The following is a 26,265-nucleotide window of genomic DNA, read 5'->3' as shown; positions in this document are numbered from 1 at the left end:
CAATGATGTCACAGTGAGAAAGATGCAGTTCATCGTGTAACCCAAAGAGTTTTCAAACCACAATTGGAGAGCTGAACAGTCCACACGTGAGTTTTTGTCTACTGTAAAAGCAAATGTGAACTGCACAGTAAGTACTGCCTGACGTGCACTTGGAGAAGAGTCTGAGCTGCTGTGAAGGTGGCCACTGTTTCAAGCTTAAATTTTACCCTTTGGAGCCCCCTGCAGGCTCTAATTGTTAACAACCGAATCCCATGGCAAGTAACACAAGCTGGGAGGACAGGCAGAGTAAGGACTGGAACTGTATTCAGAAACACAGGACAGCATGTAGTCTACAAACTCAAAAAGCCTATATGCAGCCTCATTCCTCCTCACGGAAAAAAAACTAACACGGCAAGGTTATTTTAATGAAAACTTCGACGTATCAACACCTCCCAGCAGAGGCCGGGGGCGAATGAAGACGTGACAGCATGCTTTATGAGACTTTAGAAAGTTAAAATGGATTTGTAAAAAACTGACTGAAAAACAGGAACTGACACAAACGTAAGAGCAATGTTTTGCACACTTTCCTCCGGCTACCAAAGCACTTCCATGACCAAAATCTTAAAAAGAACCTATTCTGACCTTAACTGCCCTCTATCAGGTCACCTGTCTCAGGATGCTGCTGGAATGGTCTGCTTAGCTCCAGGCTGACTGTTTAACAGGTGATGGTCATCTCCAGATGCAGATGATCCTCTGAAACACCATCTCTTGGCCATAACTTTAATTCAGCAGAGGGAAAGTGATTTGTAACATATAATGGCAGTGTTAGTCTGAGCCAGTAAGTGTTAGCTCCTAAAGTTAGAAAATATAAAAAGTGCAGGTCTGTCTGTCCTGTCACCAACATGACAGAAATGTGCCCTACTGTAAACCAACTCAGACACACACCACGTCTATGTCTACTATAACTAGTTCTGACCACGTCATATCTGGGGTTCAAAACATATATATGTTTTGATATATATACATATATACACATATATATACATATATACATATATATACACACACATATACATATATATGCCTTAGTATAATTTACATAAGAAACAGAAAACAAAACAAACACTCTGATAAAACCAAAATTCTAACCAGAACTCCATTTTAGCAAAACAGTGTTACTCTTGGACACATACAGTGATGTTCAGAATGTCTGCCCCCGAGTTCCATATACATGAAATCATCTATGATCTATCCAAAACAAATGTCTACATTCAACTCCTTTGCCAGTCACATTATATAGACACCTCTCTAACTTTTTGAAAAGAAGGAAAATGGGATTGACCATTTTTCAGTATCTTCTTGAAGTCAAAAATATAAGAGAATGACCATTCCCCTTAGAGAAGGCATAGCCACTTGGAGGGATATTTAATAATAGTGACTTAAAGATCAACAGGGGTCCGAGTAACACACTTCCTGTCCTCTCTCACCACGGAATCCTGGTGCTGCCTTTTCCTACAAATCTTAAGATGCAGCACTGACGTGTGTCGACAAATCATCTTTTCTGAAGGGGCCTTTTCTTTCTCCTATTCTAACTATCCTTCCTACTGCTGGCAGGTATACTGATTATCTTTAGCAGTAAAACGTCATTGTCAAATTGCTTGTACTTTATATCTGAGATACAAACGTATTCATGACCTTTCAAAACCATGGCTATAAAAGGTTCACGGTGGGGGGGGGGGGGGAAGCACCCACACGGCAGCTAACCTCCAGTTGTTCCAAGGGCTCCAGTGCCCCGTTCTGACAATAAACCCATGTGGTGCACAGACATACACACAGGCAGAATACCCATACAATAAAATGAAAACAATTAACCTTTGTATTACTAGCTGCACTTTCATACTTTTCTCCAAGTTTCTCTCCCTCCCTCCCTCCTTCCCTCCCTGAGCTGGGATCTCCGTTGTATCTCTGGTGGGACTCAACTTGTGAGATACTGTTTCTGCCTCACAGCTGCAGGGGTTGCAGGCATATGCTGCCATGCTCCTCTGTGGTCCAGACTACCCTGCTGAAGGAGTGATTCGATTCCGCACTTACAACCTGTGGGTGTGACAGCAGCTTCACACTGAGCAACGGTCCCTCATGTACTTAAAGCATCCACACACATGCACTACTCACTCAGACCCACACGCAAACTCACACTCGCGTTTCTTTCTTTCCAGAACAAGCCAGAATTACAGCTCTTTTAGTGATTGTTATAATTTTTGGAATGGTTCATAAAATTTTCCAGATTCTTTTAAATTTGTAATATTTATCTTTTTTTTCTCTTTTCCCCCCAATTGTGAACCATTCCATATTGCATCTTTATTGCAAAAGTCAACATGCTTCTTAGAAATTCAGATTGTAATCGATAAAACAAACATTACATATATGAATTTAAATGTATAAACAGTTAGAAATCCAACAATATCTCCTATATACTATTACACAAGTTCACAATCTTGTAAAAACTATAATACAGGCATACTATACATCACGAGGAAACACCCTTCCTTTTCACATGATTTTTTTTCTTTGTGAAATGATCCATCACCACGGATCTTTTTCACGGTAAAAGGACTGTTTTCCCCTATCTCAGCTGGTGATGTCATTTTCCCAATGCTCCAAGAAGAAACTGAGAAAAATTCCACATTCCTTGGGGTAACCTTTTTAGACTTGGGCAGAAATCTAGAAACTCTTACTGACTGGTCACACTGGCAGCTCTCTCTGAGGATCTGCTACACAGAGAGCTTACACACTAGGACAGCAGAATTTGACTCAAATGCTAAATGTTATCTCTATAAATAAAAATGCCAAGAAAACAAGTCATGGTGTAGAATTCACTTTTAAGAGAAATTCTAACAGTTGGGGATTGGTGGATGTGGATAAAGGGAGATATATATACACACATACACATATTCAGCTATTTTATGCTAACCTTAAGTTTTATAACAGTATAATTAATCCATATTTTAAATTCATTTTTGAGTTAAACACATTGGAAAAGAATTTTAGTTATTTTTAAGGAATACGGAAGGACCCAAAACCTTAATAAAAATGATCTATCTCTCACATTAGCACCGTTCTCGTTCATCCTCTGCCCCCAATAACTAAAAAGCCAAATAAATCCTCAACTCTCTCTATAGTGAGTGCATAAGATGTCAATTTTAAGGTTAAAAAAAATCATATGAAAAGGAATCTCATTCTGCTCAACTGTCAGTCTACTGAGACTTTTCTTACAGCTTCACTAATTTACTGTCATTTTCAGTCTCCAAATACAAAAATACAACAATTCTTATTGAAATCTATACGCTGGTAGTTTTAGTACACAAAAGAAAAAAACCAAACAAATTATTTACAAAATTATACAGTTTAAGAAAAAACTTTGTACAAAAAATATATAAATCCTTTGTTCCCTCTATCACGTTTAAATGGTCAGGACTCAAAATATTCACCACAATGAATCTTTCCAAATATATACTGACTGAGCCACAAACATCAAGAAAATTTCATTAGAGATGATGGAGAAGTGAGGAGCAAGATGCCTATTGAAGGTTCCCTGTTCTAATGTGTTCCTTCTTTATGGGCTTTGCCTCGCCTCGGTGTCATCAGAAATACAACCACAACCAGGAGAGGAAGTCCCACTACAAAGGGAAAGCTACATCAACTTCTAAGTATCCTGGCGTTTGACACGTCATTCCAGGACAATATGAAGAGGAGAAAGATGATCAGAAGGTGGGATCTAACTCCTTGTCACTCCGTAAATCTAGAGTCCTGGTGGTTTTAGGTTTCTAAGTGAACTGTATCTATTTTAAGAAACAGTCTTTACCTCAGGGAACAAAACCCCGACACACTTAGTGATCACTACGAACCTTCTGAAGCCAACAGGAAGTTTCAAATTTTCACACCACACATATTATAAAACAGATGTGTCTCCTTGAAAAGTGACATCCTATGTAATCATTCATTTCCCCAGGGGTCAGTACAGTGTAGTGTTGCTCCTCTGCTTTTCCATCTAACATTCAGAACACAAGGACATAAATTTACATATATATTTTACTTAACAGACACTCTGTACAGTGTACAGTAAAAATGCACACAGTAAAGGAAACTGCCTACTAAAGTGTGTTCATGGACAGCAAAATCTATAAAATTATGAAAATATAAGGTCATCTAATCAATGTCAAGTTAGAATCTCATTTATTACTAGCTTATCCAGACTCCTAATCCCCACCTCAGCACCTCACCATCATCATTACAATGTAGGAAAAGAACTTCAGCTACCGGCCATTAACCCTTGTGTGTAACTGTCACTATCTATGCTGAAACTTTAAGGGGAGGGAAGCCAGTAGTAACTCTGTCCCCTAAAATTCTGCCTGTATTTCCATCAAAGTGTCACTTATTTATAAAGGTGCTGGTTTAAACCTTTTACTGATGACTGATTCTTGATTGCCCAACTGAATCACTTATTTCAAAAAGTCAGGCTCATTAATCAAAAGGGATGAGAAAGATACAAGGGAATGAGCAAAAGGGCAAAAGGCAAAATGAGGTTTATTTAAAAGGGGGTAGGGGTGGGGGTGGGGACAACTGAAGCAATGCTCAGACATATCAACCCTTGGAAGATGACTGGCAAAGCCCCAGAGTAGGTTCGAGGAAGCAAGGGTGCAGCAGAGCCAGCGTCTGTGCCCTGTGGCTCCTGTGAACAGAGACCGTGGTTTTGCTGAAGCTTTGCCACACACAGACTCTGAGAAAGACTGACTATAAAGCGGGCTCTTCCATGGTAAAAAAAAAACAAAACTAAATTTACTTTTCTTCCAAGGCCATCCTTGAAAGGAAAAGGTATTTAAATTACAAGTATCTCCAACTGTCTGACGACCCATTCATAATAGCTAAGAGTTAAGAGATTCCAGGCGATTTTGACATTTAATGAAATTTTTATCAGCAGATTTATAATCCAAAATAAAATTTCTGAACACCCTGTCTTTACATTGTAATCCAGCACCAAGAGCAGAAACAGATGGTGTGGAAGGTAAGGTTCTAGAGAATCCAGTCACTCCTGTGGATCTTCACAACTGTGTAAAGTCACGGCCTTTGGTGATTTGATATCATAGACAATTATGAGATGTGTTTGAATAGCAACTTGCTGTCCTTAAACCTACTGTGTTGAAGAGAAAAAAAATTTTTGGCTCATTGACTTCTTTAAATAATTCTAAAAAGTTGTTTTTCTAAACAATATTTCTAAAAATTACACAACTCGCATCAAATTTCATCTTCGCCACGAACGAGACTCATATTCATCTTCATCTTCATCATCATCATCATGCAAAAACAAATCTGAGGTTTCTGTTTCCTAAAGAGAGGAGAATACACATCTGCTTAGCTGTGCACAAATGCATAGTAAAACAGCCACATGATAAACAGACTAGCAAAAAGCCTAGGTCAGATTTATCCATACTTTATTTTTAGGGCAAAACAAAGCAACCAACAAACAAAGGAACAAAATTACTAACCAACCAACAACCCCAATCTTCACATTTAAACACTGTCTGTCCATTGATCAACCCAGATACAACAACGATGTTTGTTTCTTTGTAATGGTAACATTTAACATTCTTTTTTTTTAAATTAGATATTTTCTTTATATATATTTCAAGTGCTATCCTAAAAGTTCCCTATACCCTCCCTCCGCCCTGCTCCCCTACCCATCCACTCCCACTTCTTGGCCCTGGCGTTTCCCTGTACTGGGGCATATAAAGTTTGCAATACCAAGGGGCCTCTCTTCCCAGTGATGGCCCAGTGGGCCATCTTCTGCTACATATGCAGCTAGAGATATGAGCTCTGGGGGTACTGGTTAATTCATATTTCAACATTCTTAATAGTGATCTTGAGTTGTACAAAACCAACTGCAAACTGCCACTATAGTGTGGCTAACTCCCTAATGGAGGACTAGAGATTATGCTTCCTGTCAGGCTGTGACTCTCTACTTTTGTTTAATCCATTTCTCCTACCCACATCCCAGAACACATCTGACAGACTGATTACTATTTATCCTGTTTAAATTAAAAACATTATTGGAAGTTTCCATTCCATTATCACCAAGAAAATAAAATGCTACGTGGAAGTCAGCCATCATAGAACACGCCTGTAATCTTAGCATTTGGGAGGCAGAGGCAAGAGTTTGAAGGCAGCTTGGGCCATAGGGTTAAACCCTATCTTAAAAAGCAAAAAAATAAAACAAAGTATTAAGTGTGTGTGTGTGTAAACATGTACACACATATGTAATATGTACACTGTAAATTATTTTTAAAAATTAATGAAAACTGACTTTATTCCATTAACAAAAGTGAGGAAAATCAGTAATTTCCCCAGGGATATCTATCATTGATTTGTGAGAAATGAATATGCTTGGATATACTAACTTCTCCCATGACACCAACATTCCACATCTTACATGAAAATTTACAATTTGACACAAAGAAGAAATATCCACAAATATCATCCAGGTGCCAAGATTTACTTTCTTCCTAATTTGGGAACATTTCTGCTTTTGTTATGTAAACTTGTCCATATAGAACACACCCACTAACAAGAAAAACTTGATTCTTTTAAAAGCAAGATTATAAAGTCAGAAATAATTTACATCGTAGGGCTGAATATTCTTTTAATAAACTAATTAGAAGACAAAAATAAAAGGCAAACTTATTTCTTATATTTTAAGAGGCTAATTATTACCTTTAGGCTAGTTTTAGCTAACCTACTAAAAGGAAAGTGACACTATTCTATATGCATAGTACTTGACATAAAGAGAAACAGAAGGCAGTGCTGTGCCTCAGATCTTATTTTAATAGTTGACTTTACCTCTTCTTTGACTTCCTCTTCCTCAGTCTCAGTAGATATAGACGGTACCTTGGGCTTGTGCCATGATATCTGTAGCCGACGGTCTTTGAATTTTGATGCTTGGTTTGTAGCCTAAAGTACATTTTAGAAGAACACGTAAGTACATGCTCATCTTTACTAAGGATTTTTTCAAACAGTGCTACTTAAAAAGTGGAGGGAAACAATCTGTCAACCAGGGTCTTTTTCAGCTAAGACATGCCTATATTTGGTCCCTATTTTATAGTCATGACTGTTGTGTTACAGTCACTCTACTGAGCAAAGTGACTTGAGGATAGCAAATAGTATCCTCATTCAGTGACTTGGTATTTACTTATCAAACCTTAAAATTATATCATTTCTGAGATGAATCATCTCAGTCACTACATTGCATTTCTCAGCTCATCTGATAACTCTATTTTCTCCCCTTAACTTTCTTTTCTAGAGACAGGGCCTTGATAGATTGCGCCTAGGGTGACTTTGAACTCTCAACCCTCCTGCCTCAGCTTACCAAGCAGTAGGACTACTGATGTGTACCACCATGCTCACTTTCTTTTCTCAAATGCTCAGAATTCCCTAGCTCATCAATGCACACAATAAATGTTAGCTAATGAGAGCTGGGCCTGATGTCTCACACCTGTAATCCCAGCACCCAAAAGTCTGAGACAGAGGATTATTCCAAGTTCACCCTGGCTACACTGTGAGTTCCAAATACATCTGAACTACAGAATGAAACCTAGTCTTCAAAAAGCCATTGTCCCTCCCAGTCATGGTAAAACCTCTGTTTCTTTCCCTAAGCCTCAACACCAAGTAGTTCCATGGGTTGAATCCAGGATCTTGTGCACACTATCTATGTGTCCACCACAGAATTACATCCCTAACCCTAACCCTCAGTACAATTTTCTAAATACTTCTCAGCAAAGTCAATGAAAAGACATCCCATTTACTTATTTATTTTAAAAATGAAATGAACCTAGGGTCTAATAATGCATGCTAGACAAGCACTGTATAAATAAACTAGATTTATTAAATGATGTACATGCCAAAACTTTTATGAAAACCAAGTTAAATTCATAACGCAAAGTCTAAGTGAGCCATCAAGATGGCTCTGAGAGTTAAAGCTCTCACCCCAAAACTTGATGACCTGTTTGATCCCTGAGACTCACATCATAATAGAACCATCTCCCACAGGTTGTCTGCTGACATCCAAATATATGGGTGTCATGGTGTAAGCAGTCCCCTCCCACGCAGCCAGCGTGCACATGAGATTCTAAGGTGTGTCTGAGTTGGGTGTTGTTTACTTCCTTCTATATTGTCAGACTTTTAACTTTTCTTCAGTGAAAATCATAAAAGACACTGCTAATCAACAACAACATAATTAACAACTTTAACTTTCCCCCCTTTTAACAGAATCTACTTTTCAGCTCAGGGAGCAATTCAAGAGTACTTTAAGGTACTCAGACTCCCTGTTTCTCTCAGATGGATGGACTCAGAAATGTGTGTGATACTTATAGCTAAGACATGAAAACACATCCCTGGATGTGTGTCAGGATGAGGGAGGTAAGGAAGCTTGTTAGGAAGACTGTTGTATTTTAAAACTAGCTTAAGAAATATACTCTCCTTTTTCCTTTGGGTATTCTTGTTAGAAGTTGTGGTGTTTGTGGTTCCTGTAGACATTCGGTAGCATGAGGAAAAAATGGCTACCAGCCAACATAGAAAGAAAATAGAAGGGAATTCAGGAGGAGCTTGTGTGTTCAAATAATCCTAAACTCTCTTTAAAGATTCTTAAGTGAAAAGGAAATAAAGGGCGGGTGAGATGGGTCAGCAAGTAAAGATGCTTGCTGCTGGGGCTGGAGAGATGGCTCAGTGGTTAAGAGCACTGACTGCTCTTCTGGAGGTCCTGAGTTCAAATCCCAGCAACCACATGGTGGCTCACAACCATCTGTAATGAAATTGGATGCCCTCTTCTGGAGTGTCTGAACACAGCCACAGTGTACTTACATATAATATATGAATGAATGAATGAATAAACAAACAAACAAGAAAGACTTTGTTGGCAGAGCAGGAGTTTTTTTTTTTTTTTAAGAAAAAAAAAAAGAAGGTGCTTGCTGCCAAGTATGACATCTGAGTTCAGACCTACGTGGTAAAAGGAAAACCAATCCCAGCACTTGGGAGGCAGAGGCAGGTGGATTTCTGAGTTTGAGGCCAGTCTGGTCTACAAAGTGAGTTCCAGGACAGCCAGGGATACACAGAGAGACTCTGTCTCGGAGGAAAAAAAAAAAACAAAAAAACGGAAAACCAACTCGTGCAAGCCTTCCTCTGACCTCCACACGTGCACAGTAGCATGTGTATCCACATATATCACATACACAAGACAGATAAATGTGACAGAAAGAAGGTAAGAAGAGTCTGAGGGGATGGCTCAGTGGTTACTTAAAGTACTTGCTGTGTGTCATCAAGCATGGAGATCTGAATTCAGATCCCTAGCAACTACATAAAAAGCTAGGTGCAGCAGAGAACACTCAGAACCCCAGTTCTGGGGAGGAAAGCAAGGACTGAGTCAGACCAGACAGCCAGTCTGGCTGCAACAGCAAGCTCCAAATTTCAAGGAGAGACTCTGTCTCAAGAAGAAAAATGGACAGCAATAGAGAATAAGAGTTAGTGTCAACCTCTGGCTTCCACAGGCATGTGTGCACACACATGTGTAAACACAATAATCACACATAAACGTATACCTCATATGCAAAATTTTAAAAAATTATTTACATTTTCAAAGTATGTTACAAGGAACAAGATGCATCTAGAGGCAAGTATATGCTATTTTACAATCAAGAAAAATGGTGGTGGTGGGGATCCAACAAGTCCCACCCTACATCACCGAGTACAACAAATAAACCATACTAACACAGTTAAAAATCTTATGGTTAGAACCTGGCATGGAGGTAGACACTTGGGATCCCAGATCTCTGAGTTAGTTAGTATACAGATTGTATGCCAGGCCAGCCTATGAGAACCTGCCTCAAAACAACTTAGTGTCCACTACTTGAAAAATTCCTCAATACAGTCCAAACATCCTCAACATTTAAGAAAACAATTTTCCTTTCTGCAAGTAGCCAAATCTCTTCAAGCAGAGATGAAGGGCAGAGTGCCAAAGTACCTATCATGTTTTTGTCTTTCAAACAAGACTCTATGACTTAAAATTACCAGCTTCAGGATTAGACTTTAAAATATTTATGGGAATTCTTCATAAAGCCCTTTAGCTTGGTGGCATATCCTGGAATCCCAGCACTTGGGCAACAGAGGCAATAATCCAAGGCCAGCCTTGGTCATGTAGTGAGTCTGAAGTCAGCTTGATTTATATAGGACTCCATCTCAAAAGAAAAACAATGAACAAGAGAGACCTACTCAGAGGTTAAAAACACTTGCTGCTCTTCCAGATGACTCACATTCAGTCCCCAACCCCCTCACAACCACTTGTAATTAAACAAAGTTACAATTAAAATTTATACTTTATTAAAATGATTATTGAAAGAAAGAAAAAAAAAAAGAACCAGGCAGAGGCTTGTAATTCAGCAACTAGGATGCTGAGAAAAGGATTTTATGAATTTGAAATAAGCCTAAGTTATATATTGTGAGTTGTAGGCTGAGTTATAGAGTGAAACCAATCTTAAAAATCAAACAAAGGCTGTGGTAGTGATGTACATCCATAAGCTTAGCACTAGGAGGCAGGATGATTAAGAGATCTAAGGAAATTTTGGCTATAGCGTGGACTTAAGAGGGTAGCCTGGACCTCATGAGACCTTCTCAACAAACTACAAAGGCTACAAGACAAGAAAGTGTGAAAACAAAAAGGAAAAGCAATTGAACAAAAGGGAAGGAAGGGGAAGGGGAAGGTCTAGAAGAGGAAAGAAAAGTACAAACCGTGAAAAGAGAGAAAGCATGACAGAGACCACTTATAGGCTAAAAAACCCTGTAATATTTTACAACTTGGCTCTTTATAGAACAAGTCTATCAACATTTTTTTTCCATGTATATGTATGCATATGTGGGTCTGTGGGTTTATGCCTTGAGACTACAGGTGCCTAAGTGAAGCCAGAAGCAGATCCTTGGTGCTACTAGAGTTACAGGCCCCGTCATGGTTCTAGGATCTACACTTGGGTCCTCTTCAAGAATATGACTTAAGATGGGTGAAGTGGTCCCACCCACTTTTAACATCAGCACTCAGGAAACTGAAGCAGACAGATCTCTGTGAGTTCCAGACTAGTCTGGTCTACAAGGTGAGTTTTAGGACAGCCAACACTTTTATAAAAAGAGACTTTGTCTCAAAAAGTACACAAACAAAAAAGAATCCCAGCACTGAGGAAGCAAAGACAGGAGGATCTCTGTAAGTTTGAGGCCAGCCTGGTCTACATAGTTTTAGAAGAACCAGAGCTATGTAGAGAGACCCCCATCTCAACCCCCATCCCATCTGTGCCCCCCTCCCCCAAAGAAAGAAAGCAGGAAATGCTCTTAACTGCTGGGCCATCTCTCTAGGCCCCAAATCTGCCAATTTTTGATACATACTATTAAGATATATGTACCTATATTGAGGATAACTTGGACTATATATTACATATTTATTTTATATTACACATTATGTTTAGTTTTTTTATATCTGTATGCGTTCAGATGTATATTTGCTTGTGGAGAACTCAGGCTGACACTGGTATCTTTCTTGATGTATTTTCTTATTTTTTTGAGATAGGAGTTCTCTCTGAACCCTGAGTTCAACAACTGCCTAGCTTAGTTGCCAGAAAGCCTCAGGGTTTGCCTCTGTTGCCCTAGCACTGACATTGCAGATGCATGCTGCTGGCCTAGCTTTTATATGGCTGCTAAGGATCTCAACTCAGTTCTCATGTTTTCAACCAATGAGCCATCTCCCCAGCCCCATCTGTATACATTTTACCGAGAGTGAAGCCTTTGTGCATTAAGATTTGCCTCACCACCTTTAACATAGAGTTGAAATATTTTTCTCAAGATGTAAGGAGTGGGGTGGGGGTGGCAGTGAAATGGCTCAATAGATAAAGTACTTGCGACCAGGTTGGATGGCCTGAGTTTGATCCCTGGGACACAAAGATAGAAGAGAGAGAACCACTGAAAGTTGTTCTTTGATCTGTACATGCATGCTGTGGTACGTGCATTCCACCTGACCCTACATAAATAATGTAAATTGTAAAAAGTTGCCTAGGTCTGGGTAGACCTGGTTATCACGGCTGCAGTACTTGTCAGCCGTGTAGTCATGATGGGCAGTTTAAAATTTGGTTTTGAATTTGAAGAAAAGACTTTCACTGGAGACTGGGGAGGCTCAACCTGTACAGTGGTTGCCTAGGACAAACAAGCTCCTTGGTTAAATTCCCACCAACACCCAAAATCAGGTACATGTACACACACGCCTGTGATCCAAGTGTTTGGAAGATGAAAGCAGGAGGATCAGAAATGCAAGGCTATGGCTGGAAAGATGACTCAGTGGTTAAGAGCACCAACTGCTTTTTTAAAGGTCTTGAGATCAATTCCCAGCAACCACATGGTGGCTCACAACCATCTGTAATGGAGTCTGATGCTCTCTTCTGGTGTGTCTAAAGACATTGACAGTATATGCACATACATAAAATAAATAAATAAATCTTAAAAAAAAAAAAAAAAAAAAAGGAAAAAAGAGATGCAAGGTTGTCCTTGTTTGCATGGGAGTCTGGGGCCAACCTGGGATACTTGAAACTGTCTAAAATTTTAAAGGAGACTTTACTGTATACAATTTCACATGTTTTTCATACTTATAGTCATTTAATATTACATGAACCCATTTATGAAACTCTAATTCAGGACTATTTACCAAATGAATTAGTGAATGGCTGGAAAGAGAATGAATATGCTGCACATTTATCTGTTGTAGCTGATCTCTATTTATAGCTCTGTTGACACTATATAAAGAATAAACATGTTTACTACCTAATAATTTGAGTTTTGCCTCTATTCCAGATTACTTTCATTTTTTTTTTTTACCTAGAAATACCTGGAAAGCTGTGAAATAATCCTAAAATCAAATATGGCTTTGGAACGCCATGCCACTGCAAACATGTTTATGTAAATTATTACGAAACATCAAAGTAAAACCTACTTTCTGACCTTCAAAAGTACATTAATAAGAACTTGATGAAAGTTGTGTTTTAACAACTAACATTTCTAACCTAGAAATAATTTGATATTTATAGACTGTGGTAAACAAAGTGCTGAGTGCATTCTTTTTAAGAGTTAGTCTGAGTTACATTAAAAACTTACTGAGAAATGCTGAAGCAACTCATCTTTTTCCTCCTCGATGAATCCTCCAACTGGGAGAGCTTTGGGGCGGTGGTCCACCACCATGTGATTCAGTGAGCCCCTCCCTCTTCCTCGACCCCTGCCTCTTCCTCGGCCTTGAGAGGATATGGTCTTTCCTCGCCCCACAGGTAAAATACCTAATCTTGCAGCCTAAATAAAAAAAAAAAATCAAAGGCAATACACATTGTTAGATTAATCCTTCATAAGTACATAAAGAGAAAATCTATTTTCTTTCTTTTTCTTTTTTTTTTTATAGAATAGCATTTATTCAGGGCATGGGGAGGGGAGTTAAGGGAGTAGCAGAGGCAGAGAAAGGCAGAGAGAAGGAGAGAATAGAGAAATGGGGGCCAGCCATGGCCACGTGGAGAGAGGGGGTTAGGGAATTGGGAGTAAGGGGGCAAGAGGCAAGAGAAAGGCAAGAGTGTAAAAGGGTAAGAGCGAAAATCTATTTTCTGAGATGTTATGCGAGTTAACTCTCACCTCAACTTGTAACTGACTGAGCTTTTTGCGTAATTCTGTTGTATCTTCTCCTGAAGAGAGCCTCTTGTGGAGGTCCAACTCTGTGTCCAATAACTCCTTCTGGGCCTGGGAAAAACAAAAGAGGGAAGGAAGAGATTAGGTAACTACTAATATCTTATTCAGAGCATTATAGCTACACAACCATGTGCTTCTCCTTTGCAAAATGTTCAAAGGAAATTAACCCTCATAGGCATACTGTAAACACAGTCAGCGTGACGATTCTGCTGGAAAGGCAAGGGTTGACCAAGATACTTTTCACATAATAAAGCGTCACAAATGAAATGCAACTAATCAAATAAAAACTATATAGAAAATATTTATTAACTTTACAAAAGACCAGTAGTATGGCTTACACCTATAATCCCAGTAATCAGAGGTTAAAGCAGGCCTGTCTAAAATTAGAGCCACTCCTGAGTGAGTGAAATCTTGTCTTTAAAACAATTAAATGAATTAATTAAATAAGTACAACATTATAAATAAAGAACAGTGGAGAATTAATTTCAGGCTGGTGCTCTATTATGGCCACTCTCTTTTTTTTTTTTTTTTTTGGAGACAGGGTTTCTCTGTATAGCCCTGGCTGTCCTGGAACTCCCTTTGTAGACCAGGCTGGCCTTGAACTCAGAAATCCGCCTGCCTCTGTCTCCCGAGTGCTGGGATTAAAGGCGTGCGCCACCACGCCCGGCCACTCTCTCTTTTTGTATGAGACAAATTATTGGTTTGAAGTAGCTGTGGAAGACTTCTGTTCCCTCTCATGCTCTTTATTTTTCATTGTATGTATGTGTGCACATCTGTGTGGGGATTTGCATAGTCTTTAAGGAGGTCAGAAGATGGTGTTGATCCTGTTGAAGAAGCAGCTGAGAGCCACCTGATGTGGGTGCTGGGAAGAGAGCTTGGGTCTCTAGAACAGTATTCATTCCTAACCACCGAGCTCTTTCTGTAGCCCTCTGTAACTTGCAAGAGACACATCTGGCTGGGTATGGTGACACATGCCTATAGTCCCATTTAAAATAAATAGAAGGCTGAGTTGAAAGGATCACTAAAGCCTACAAGTTTGTGGCCAACCCGAGTAATAACCAAAGACCCTCTTTGAGAGAGAGAGAGAGAGAGAGAGAGAGAGAGAGAGAGAGAGAGAGAGAGAGAGAGAGAGAGAGAGAGAGAGAGAGGACAGAAGGAAGGAAGAAAGGAAGGAAGGGAGGGAGAAAGAAAGAATTCAAAAACCCCCCCATATGTACCTGCTGGAACTAAAGGAAACATAATTTATATATCTAAATTGCATTTTAAAAGATTTTTCTTTTTAGTTTTATTTGTGTGTTTTGCATGCTTAGATGTATGTGCCTGGTGCTCGGAGAGGTAAGAAGAGGGCATAGGATTTCGTGTATCTGAAATTACAGATGGTTGTGAGCTGACATGTAGGTACAAAACCTGGGTCTTCCTCAAGAGTAGCAACTGCTCTTAACATTGAGCTGTCTTTCCAGCACCTGGACCCATACCTTTCAAAGCTTTCTTTTTCCCCAGAAGATGTTCCAACTTGTAATAAGGACTATGAAAGCCAGAAGATCCTTGACAGATGTTATACACACCCTAAGAGAACACAAATGCCAGCCCAGGCTACTATACACAGCAAAACTCTCAATTATCATAGATGGAGAAACCAAAGTATTCCATGACAAAACCAAATTCACACAATATCTTTCCACGAATCCAGCCCTTCAAAGGATAATAAAGGGAAAACAACAACACAAGGACGGAAATTATGCCCTAGAAAAAGCAGAAAGTAATCCTTAAACAAACCTAAAAGAAGACAGCCACAAGAACAGAATCCCAACTCTGACAACAAAAATTAAAGGAAGCAACAATTACTTTTCCTTAATATCTCTCTCAATTCCCTAAGAACTTAGATTCTTAGGCTGTGCAGCATACCACACTGAGTCATCTCAGCTGCCCAATAATTTATGCTTAAATTAATAATAGAATGATTTCAAATATACTATATATGTTATGTCTATATATAAATGTATATGTAATAAGCTTACTCCCATTTCTTCAAGGGCTGAAAGTAACCTAAAAAAAAAGAATTCCAATACATGATACAATGAAATCTTATACAAAAGTGCTCTCCTGGGGTAAAAAAATGGACAAACCAATAAAACTAGGAATAACTGGATCCAGAATTTCTAATTATTCTTTTATTAAACATGTCACATCTAGCTGGGCAGTGGTGGCACACGCAATCCCAGCACTTGGGAGGCAGGGGTAGGCGGATTTCTGAGTTCGAGGCCAGCCTGGTCTACAGAGTGAGTTCCAGGGCTACACAGAGAAACCCTGTCTCAAAACCCCCACCCCCCACCAAAAAAAAAAAAAAAAAAAGAAAGGGGAAAAAAAAACCAAACAAACAGGTTACATGTATACTCTTGTCAAAATCAATGTGTGTTTGATTAGTAAGGGATCATAGCATAACTGAAATAGGAAACGTCTTTCCTTTTTACATTTTACTAGTTTCTCTTTCAACACAGACAAGTAAAACTTTAAATAAAGTTATGTGTGCTAGGGGTGTAGCTCAGCGTGAGCTTGCTAGGCATACACAAGGCCCTACCTAGTTCAGTTCCCAGCACTGAATATACTGAGTGAGATGACATGTGTTAATGGTATCAGTACGCTGGAGGTAGGAGTAGAAGGAAGAAAAGTACAAGGTTAGCCTTGACCATGTACTGAGTTTGAGACCAGCCTAGATACATGAGACTATCTCAAAAAAGAAAAAAATTTTTTTAAATTATCCCACATTACAGTAGCACATGTCTGTAATGACCACACTTAATACTCAGCCTGAGGCAGGAGAATAAAAATTCAACACCAGCCTAGGCTTTTGAATGAGACTGTTTCAAACAAACCACACAGATAAACAAAGATACCTCCCCCAGACCAAAAAAAGCCAACCACATCTTCCCTGAAAACTAAATAAACTTTTAGGCCTTTAAAAATGTAAAAGTCCAAACCATCATTAGGGCTTGTGTATACTCACTGGTACAGCAACTGTTTAAAAATGTGTGTAGCCCTGGGTTCTACCCCAGCACATTTGTCCACATAAGAGTTTAAACTTTTCTCAAAGAGCTTACATCACATCAGTAAAAACAGACTGCCAAACTGCTTGCTGATCTCACTCCTCATTTACCAGCTACCATAATGGCTGCCTATGGGTTGCACTGTACTCTCAAAGTACTAAGCACATTATAGATGCTAGGGGAGAAATGCAATTAGATACCTCTGTTTTTGTCTTTACTTTGGACGGTGTAGAGACTGTAGAAGATGTTTTTAATTCATCTTTCAATTGTGAGATCTTCTCTCCCAGTTCTTTCAAGGTCTTCATTATATTTGCTCTTTCTTCTGGTTTCATGTTTTTGTTCTTTTCTAGTTTAGAAATCAGCATCTACAAAATAACCAGGAAAAACTAAGCCTATATTTGGCATATCTAAGCCTCACAATTTTAACTTTGTAAATCAGTTTTATAGACCATTCCAGAATGCAAAAGATTCCTTGAGTACCTTCTGGCATTCTATCTGCTTTTCCAACATTTCTTGTTTCTTTTTCCTCATGTCTTGCTGTAACTTCATTGCTTCCTGGGTAAGGTAAACAAAGAAGTCAGTAATGGATTTAAAAAAAAAAAAAATCTAATAATCCATTCCCAACTCATTTCTTCCTCTCTAAACTGGACTTTCCTCCCTAAATCCAAACAGATGAAAGTGGCAGCTGGGGTATATGATGTGGCTAGAACATGTCTATAAGCCCAGGACTCAAATGACTGCAGCAAAAGAGATCATGAACTGGAGGTGATTGGAGATCAGCCAGGGCTATACAAGAAGAACCTGTCTAAAAACTAAACAAAACAAAACAAAACTCCTAAAATCAAAACTGAAACCTTTGAATATATTTTCCCAACAATTCCAGTAAATTGTGAGATTTATGGCTATTCTTTGCATCTTTAAAGAAAAGCAAACTGTTTTGACTTCCAGTATGATAGGCCAAACCCTTATTCCTGAAGCTTCAGGTTTTAAAGTAGGAGATACACCTCATATTAGGAATGATTGGGATTCAAAAATTTTTGCCTGGAACATTTTATTTCTACCCTCCTGGGAATTAAATTTCAGAATGTGTATTAAATTAAACTATGTGTTTTTACTGAAAATCCCTATGTAAACAGCTTAAATCCTAAATGATTTATAATGACTCATAAACATGTTACACTTCTGTGAAATTTTATCTGACTTTAAAAAAGGAATTTGAAAATACTCTGTGCTGGGGGTGTGGCTCAGTGGTAAAACACTTATCCAGCATGTGCCAGGCCCTGGGGCTCCATTCCTAGTATCATCATCCCACCAACCCCAAGAAGAAAATAAAATTGTCTGCTTTTCTTCCTTGAATGAAAAAAAAAAAAAAATGTGGGTGTATGACTTTAATCCCAGAGGCCAGCCTGACACAGAGAAACACTGTCCCGAACCTGGCCTACCCAAATATATATATATATAAAACATTCGTGGTTATAGTTCAGTGATTGTGTGTTTAGTGTACTCAAGGCCCTCATTAATACCCAGAACCAAAGCCTAGCTATTAAATGTACTTAATGTGGCACGGAAGGTAACTGTGAAGCAGTCTTAGAGTTGTCCATCATTTTTAAGTGTATTAAATGGAAGAGAATGCATAGCCTGTGGGAATGTGAAGGTGTTAGCATAGGTGCAGAAGAATGGACACTGTTACCTGTTTCTTCTTAAGAACTTCTTGAACATCATGAGATTTAGACCCTGAACAAAGTTTTGAAGGTGCCTTTAAGTTTGAAGAGCTGTAAATTGTTTTTGGATGGCCTGGAGTAGAAAATACCTAAAAAAATTACAAACAAAACAAAACAAAAACCCAAAAAACAAAAACAATAAATGCATAAGTATGATTAAATTAAATATTAAAAATGTTTAAAAATCATTTTTAGAATAGCTGCTTCTACTAGAGACAGGATTTCTTTCTGTGTAATCGTGGTTGTCCTGGAACTCAATTTTTAGATCAGCTGGTCTTGAACTCAGAGAGATCCACCTGCCTCTGCCTCCCCAGTGCTGGTACTTAAAGGTGTGTAGTACCAAACCCATCTAATTTTTTTTTTTTCTTTCATTCAAGGAAAAGCAGACAGTTTTCTTTCTCTTATTCGGGTGGGCCGGATGATGCTAGAGATGTAAGCCCAGGGCCTGGCACATGCTGGATTATTTTGCTGATTTTGCTCAGTTTACTATGACCTAAAAACCACTTTATGGTACACATAAAAACCTACCTTTCCTTTGTAAAGTTACATACATTTTACTGTATAGATAGATATACTTCACTTTAGGATATCAGTTCCTGACAGGCATTTGGGGATTTTCAAAATTACAAAAACTTACTGTTAGTTGTAAGTTATACATATGTAGTTTACATTTTGGACAGAATATCTCTGTTGCAGATTCTTGAGAAAACTGCATAAGTGTATATAATTCTGTTATATTACCAAACATTGCCAAATTTCATTTCATGAGAATTGAATCATTTAGCATTTCCAGCATTTAAGTCTCAAGTCCACTTGGAATTTATCCTGGTTTATGATGTAATTTTTAAAAAAAAATTGTAATTTTATCTCTTTCATATACCCACTTATAAGAATAAGCTACCCACTTATACCTATAACAAAAATTATTTTTGATCTAATACTAGTTAGTTGATATAATAAATTCCTTTTACAATGAAGTCTACTTTCTGTTCTGTTTCACTGGTCTGTTAAATCATGTGCCACCATTAAAATGTCTTAGTCACAGAGACCTTATAGTATTTTTTGGAGTATCCCTTATCACTTTTCTTTTTCCAAATTCCTCTAGCTCTCTGTAGTGGTAACTACACATGTTGCATAGATAATATTCCTAAAAGCAAGGGACATGTCAGCACTTGGCTTTATGGTAGGATTACTTTCACTGTTTTACTAAGATTTTATTTTAATTTTAATTACTTATTTTTAATTAGATATGAATGCATTTGTGTCTGTGCATGAGCATGCACTCACTGCCCACATGGGCCAAAAGAGGGGATCAGGTCACTGGGAGTTGGAGTTATATTATAGGCAACTCTCACCTGCCAGGTGTGGGTGCTGGGAACCAAACTCAGGTTCAAGATCCATCTCCCTAGCCTTACTAGGTTCTTAATTATACCTAAATGGGAAAATGAAAGCCAGATGTGGTGGTACATGTCTTTAATAATAGCACTAAAGAGGCAGAAGCAGCAAGATCATGAGCAGAAGCCAGCCTGGGCTACTCAGACCTCATTTTAAAAAACCAGGGCGGGAGGGTACGGACAAATAAGAACATCTACCTATGAATATACAGCTAAAAGCTAAAATTCTCTGATTCTTAGATAGCTCTAAATAAAAGAAAATTAAACAGTTAATATCTAGCTGAATTATAGAAATTACAGAAGTATACTTAAGGCAAATATCATGATTGCCCCATTGAGAGATTACAAATCTTAATGATAATGAATTTTTGTGCCATATTTGGTGGCTTAAATAAACATGATATCACAGAAGGCATACCGGACAATCCTCCCCAGAAGAACCACCGGTCTGATTTAGCAAGTGAGACGTGTCACTCTGGTTAGTACTTGCATGTCCAAGACGGTGTTTAACAGGGACTTTGTTAAGAACGTAGGCACCAGAGCTCTGTGGTTTGCCCATTATCTACAAATACAAAATAAATATCTATGTGATATAAGTTTAAAAAAAAAAACCACAAGAATAATACAAATTTAAGATAGAAGTTAAAGTTGAAATGAGGAAGCACTTAAGTTAACTGTAAAATTGTATCTTTTAAGGCACTATGAATATACAGATGGTTGTATTACCCATATTGTTTTGGATGTCTAATAACTATATGTCATAACACAGAGGGAGGAGCTCAGCAGCATAGCCTGTGCTAAGTGTGCACAAGTCCCTGGTTCAATCCTTAGCCCCCAAATACATGTGTCACAGTAAAATACACACACACACACACACACACACACACACACACTCCATAAAAACTTTTTAAAATCTTCTCTTTAGTATACAATGTTTTTTAGTATAAAAGACAGTTTTGTTTTGTTTTTTAACAGTATAAACAACAGTGAAACGGAAAGACAATCTCAGGCTACATTCTTTCATCATTCATCCAACATCTAGGACAAGTATTCACATTTAGGTCCAAATATGAAACAGAACACAAATAAAAATGTATGACTTAGATTCTAATGAACAGTGATGATTAACAGAATTGAGATGAGATGCGTGTATATATTTTTCAGTGTTCTGAGATAGGAATTTGCATTAGCACAAGCTGGCCTCAAACCGATTTCTGCCTCAGTGCTCTGCTTGCTTGTTTTTATTTTTCCATCAGATCATATTTACCCTAAAGATGGTAACGTCTAGATGGAAATTGTTGTCAATATCTGGATAGCTTTAATGCACTGTGGCTAGCTCTTTCCTTCATTTACTTTTTCATTGGAATGTTCTAAGAAATATGTATATACCAGGCATTATTCATTGTTTTAGGCACCAAGAACAAAAAACTATACAAGAATCACAACCCTCATTCTTATCCAGACATGATAATGCAACTGTACAGGCGGTGCTTCTGAGGCAAGGAGAGATGACCCTATTAAGGCCAACCTTAAGCTACCAACTCAAGATATCTCTCAAAAACATAAAAGAGAATCTTAATTCCTTGGAGGTTCCATTTCAGTTTTTAAAGGAGTAAAATTGTCTGCATGGGAAATGGCAGGACAAGTGGGCAGATATGAAAGTGACTGATTCTAATATAAAGCAAAGTAGCTCAAGATTCAGAATTTAGAGGTAGACAGTGCATGTGCTTTGCTGCAGATACTTCTTAAACACTCAGATTTTGAAAGCTCATTATCTAGAAACTGTCCTATGGGTGAAGCTAAACAGGTTAGACCTAGGTGAATCACCCTGTTGTCGACCAGCTCTCTTAGCTTTAAGACACTGAAAAGCTTTTTGAAGCAGATTCCTGGGCCTTTCCCACAAAAATTGATTCAGAAGATGAGATGGGTGGGTAAAAAGCTAAGTTTGAGAATCTGGGTTTTGGTCCCCACAGCTACATAAAAGCCACCCGCACAGGCAGGGAAGCCCCCTATAATCCAAGTACCTAGGAAGAAGAAACAGAGGATCCTTCAGATAAGCTGGCTAGCTAGATTGGCAGAACTGGCAAGCTCAGGATTCAGTGAGCCCCTGCCTCAGTAAATACAGTGCAGACGATCAACAAAGAAAGACACACAATGTCAAGTTTTAGTTTATACCCACCCAGAGTACCCATCCACTCATACACCAAGTAATTACTTAGTTAATTAAACTAAAAATGGCTAGGTCTAAGAATCTGAATTTCTTTAATAATCAGGTCTCAGGGGACAAGATGATACTGGTTTATACATCAATCAACAACCCTAATGTGGAAGGTGTCAAAGCTGTAAGCTGGAAAATTCCGGCTGAGAGACGAGACACATGATTACCTTCTGGATACCTCCATGGACCGATGAGGGGGAAGACTGGGTTACCATCACCTGCTGCGGATGAAGATGCTGTGGTAGGCTATGGTGTTGCTGTGAAAGGTGACTCAGGGTGTGTTGCTGCTGCAGGAGAATCTGTGCTGAGGACTGGAGTGCTGGTTGCTCATTGTTCTCTCTATGCCACAGGACTCGAATGAACCGATTGTTCAAAACTGCTTCTGTGCTAGAAATGGCTTTCCTGGCCTCTTCATTGGTAAGGTATTGGATGAGTGCTGCTTCTGGATCACCCTTAAAAGCAACCTTTAAAGAAAATAATAGCAACAACTTAAACTATGAACTAAATTGTGTGCCTCCAAATTTGTATGTTGAAATTCTAGCCCTCAGTGGAGAACAGGATTAGGGAAAAATTCAGGTCACATGGGGTACTAAAATTGTGCCCTTAACATTTTTAGGTAAGATGGCCTTATGAGAAGATGAAGGGGTCTCCACACAACCCTCTTCCACCCTCTCTGCCATATGAAGACAGTGAAAAGCCAGGTGTCTACAAGCTAAGGCATCCCTCTGAAGCAGCTTACCAAGGGGCACTAGATCCCTCTGGAGTTGGAGTTTCAGGCAGCTGTGACCTACACAGTGTGGATGCTAGGACCCTAATTCAAGTCCTCTGGAAAAGCAGTTCAGCTCTTAATTGCCAAACTGTCTCTTTACAATAGAATAAATTCCTACTGTTTGTTTATTCCGCCTATGGTATTCAATATGAGTGCCTGAGAAAACTGTTCTACCTATGCATAATAAGCCATCCAGTTTTTATTCTAAATGCCATAAAGAATAATGACAGAAAGCATTTACGAGAAAAGAACATGAATTCAAACTAACATGTAAGTACAATCAAATAAATCCTCACTATTACTACACATTCATAAGTTCAAACTTCTAACAAGTAGACATCAAAAGATTATATTATCACTACAACTGATTTGGTGTTGAATAATATAGCAAAAAAAATCTCAGTTTCTTAGACAACATTAACATACAAAGGAAGAGGTCATTTGTTCAGACAAAGACCTATGAACGACAACAACAAAAATAACAACAACTGGCCTGGTGTTTTCAGAAAAAATGATTACAGAAAAGAATCAAATGAATTCTCAAGAACAAATTAAACTAAATAATTCCATGATACACACATGCACATTCAAATATATAACAGTTTACAACTCTCTGCAAAGTCATACCTAGGGATACTTTCCAAAACTCACAGCATACACGCACTCTGTCTCTGACTGAATTAAATTACCTGGATATTAACTATGGTTCCAAATTTGCTGAAGTGTTCATTGAGCTTGGTAATGTTGTTCAATTCCTGGGGGATTTTTTTCACCTCTAGTTTGGTGTTTGTATAATGATTCTTCCTCAGGAAGCCTGGTTTACTTTGATTGTTGTTCCCTTGTCTGAAACAAACATTGATGAATCTTGGTTAATCCTCCCATCCTATGGCTAGCCAAGAGATGCTACCTTCAGCAAGGAAGGTAGTTTAGGCACTCTTCAAAAACTACAGAACTTTAACATAACCCTCATTACAATAAAATAGAGGGAGAGGAAAACAAAATGAAGTATTTCAAAGAGAAGTGGTCCAACCGATACTAAAAACATGTTATAGCCACACGGGTACCAGATTACCTTTAAAACAAATTGAGTAACATTTTTAACTATATATTTTTCATTTTTAAGCATGTTTTTTTCATCTTCTGCACAGGTACCAATGCTTTCTTTCTGGTCATGTCTAGTTCACTTCTGATCAATGATGTTTTTTTACACATATCTTATCATGAATATCCTGTTAGCTTTTTAATTTTTTTGTTTGTTTGTTTTCTTTTGTTTTGTTTTTTAGGTTTTTCGAGACAGGGCTTCTCTGTGTAGCCCTGGCTGTCCTGGAACTCACTCTGCAGACCAGGCTGGCCTCAAACTCAGAAATCCACCTGCCTCTGCCTCCCAAGTGCTGGGATTAAAGGCGTGCGCCACCACTGCCCAGCAGCTTTTTAATTTCTAAGATATTCTAAAGATGCCTCTTAGAACCCTAACTCTAAGAAACATACTTTGAAAAATCACTAATGATTTATTTGTTTGTTTTGCTAGACAGGTTTTCTCTGTAAGAGCCCTAGCTGTCCTTGCTTTGTAGACCAGGCTGGCTTTGAACTCACAGAGCGCTGGAATTAAAGGTACATACCACCACACCTAGCAAAAATTTTATTAACACAAGAGAAACAACACAAGTATTGATTACATATTTCTAATAAACAAAACCATCTTACTTTCCCAGCCAAGGCTTCTTTGTAAGTGGCCCCTCCAAACCACTAATAGCTCTCTTTCGGCTCTCTGGTTCCAGGACTACTCTGGTGATGTTGCTATTAATTGAAACAGGAACTGGTGGTTCAGTCTGGATGACAATATTAGCAGCTGTTGGAAACAAAAATTCCCATTAATGAATTTTGGGGAAACATCAAATGATTGGAATATTTAATCTAAAGCTAAAAAGGGTCCTATGGACAGCATTCACCTACTACCATTTTTTATTTTCGTTTTGTTTAAAGGCAGATCACTGGCCTCAGTTTGCCAAGGGCTGGGATTAAAGGCATGCACAACTGTGTCTTGCTTACTACTTCCTTCTTAGAAATTCCTATCAGCAAAAAAAGCCACAAATGCCTTTATTCTTTACATTCAAAAAATTAAAATGCAAGCTTAAAACCTCAAAGGCAATTCAATGTGACCGTTAACTCAAGCAGACCATCAACGAATACAAGAAAGTTATCGGAGAAAATTGTCTAAAGAGCAAGACATTTACTTTTTATACACACATACACACACACACACACACACACACACACACACACCATAAGTTTACTTATTTTTACAATATAAATATATAGCAAATACTGTTTTCAACAAGGGATCAAACAATACAACTAGGATTATTATCTGCCTCTGGTCATGGTCCAACAAAATGTTCACCACATAAAGATTTTCTTCTCTCTCTCTCTCTCTCTTTCTTTTTGTAGTTTTTGAAGACATGGTTTCTCTGTGGAGCCCTGGCTGTCCTGGTCTACACTTAATGTGTAGACCAGGCTGGCTTTGAACTAAGAGATCTACCTTCCTCTGCTGCCCGAGTGCTGGAATTAAATGTATTTGCCACCACCACCCAGCTAACGGTTTTCTTGTATGCAATATTACATTATTTTGTTTTCTTTCTTTCTTTTTTTTTTTTTTTTTTTTTTTAAATTTTTGGAGATTGGTTGTCACTCCAGCCCAGGCTGGCCTGGAACCCCTGCTTCAGTATCCTGAGCACTGACTAGAATTGGAGCAAGACACCATGCCCAACTATGTGTTTATAGCGGATCATACTTTAATGTATTTGCAAGGAAGAAAATGAACTCACATTAAAGGTATATGCTTGAATTTTTTTTATCTTGGCTTGATTTTTTTCTGGGGGGTGGGGGGTTGGGGGACAACTTGAGACAAGATCTGACTATGGAGCCCTGGTTGGCCTGAAACTTACTATGTAAACTAGGCTAGCCTCAAACGCACAGAGATCTATCTGTCTCCCGATTGCTGGAATTAAAGGCATGTTTAATGGTGGTCAGAGACACCACAACTGTCATGGCTTGATTTTTTTTTTTTTTAAACTTTGAAGTAGATCCTGATAGATATAATTCTTATTGATTTTTACTTGTTTGTATTTTCTGTTTTTAGGAAGGGTCTCACGTGGCCCTGGCTGGCTTTGAATCTGCTATATAGATAAAGATAATCTTCAATCCCTGATCCTCCTGCCTCTACACAGATAAAAAATTGCCACTGGGCCTGAGCAGATATAGCTGTAATCTTAAAAAATAAACTGATAAAAGGCTAATCTACTTGTAGGGCTTAGGCTTGAAACATTATTGGTTTGAGGCCACAGCT

At 38.4% G+C, this 26,265-nt stretch overlaps 1 protein-coding gene across 2 annotated transcripts in view; it reads right to left on the bottom strand.

Annotated features, from left to right (window-relative positions):
* Nucleotides 1-2,049: 2,049 nt before the first annotated feature.
* The window catches only part of Rbm27 (RNA binding motif protein 27), a 66,603-nt gene continuing 42,387 nt past the window's right edge, over nt 2,050-26,265 (bottom strand). For both annotated transcript variants that reach the window (XM_021150472.3, XM_021150473.3), the window contains 11 exons: nt 24,624-24,768; nt 23,609-23,762; nt 22,318-22,614; nt 20,351-20,494; nt 18,508-18,627; nt 17,298-17,372; nt 17,018-17,182; nt 13,720-13,824; nt 13,201-13,389; nt 6,871-6,981; nt 2,050-5,362 (listed from right to left, as the gene is read on the bottom strand). In XM_021150472.3, coding sequence (XP_021006131.1) covers nt 5,279-5,362; nt 6,871-6,981; nt 13,201-13,389; nt 13,720-13,824; nt 17,018-17,182; nt 17,298-17,372; nt 18,508-18,627; nt 20,351-20,494; nt 22,318-22,614; nt 23,609-23,762; nt 24,624-24,768 — 1,589 coding nt within the window. In that variant the 3' untranslated portion in view covers nt 2,050-5,278. The remainder of the gene's footprint in view (nt 5,363-6,870; nt 6,982-13,200; nt 13,390-13,719; nt 13,825-17,017; nt 17,183-17,297; nt 17,373-18,507; nt 18,628-20,350; nt 20,495-22,317; nt 22,615-23,608; nt 23,763-24,623; nt 24,769-26,265) is intronic.

The sequence above is a fragment of the Mus caroli genome, unplaced genomic scaffold (genome assembly GCF_978045245.1).
Source record: "Mus caroli unplaced genomic scaffold, Mus_caroli_1 scaffold_19, whole genome shotgun sequence".
Taxonomy (NCBI): Eukaryota; Metazoa; Chordata; class Mammalia; order Rodentia; family Muridae; genus Mus; species Mus caroli.
The sequence above is the reverse complement of the archived record's forward strand: the minus strand, read 5'-3'. Positions and strand labels throughout refer to the sequence as shown.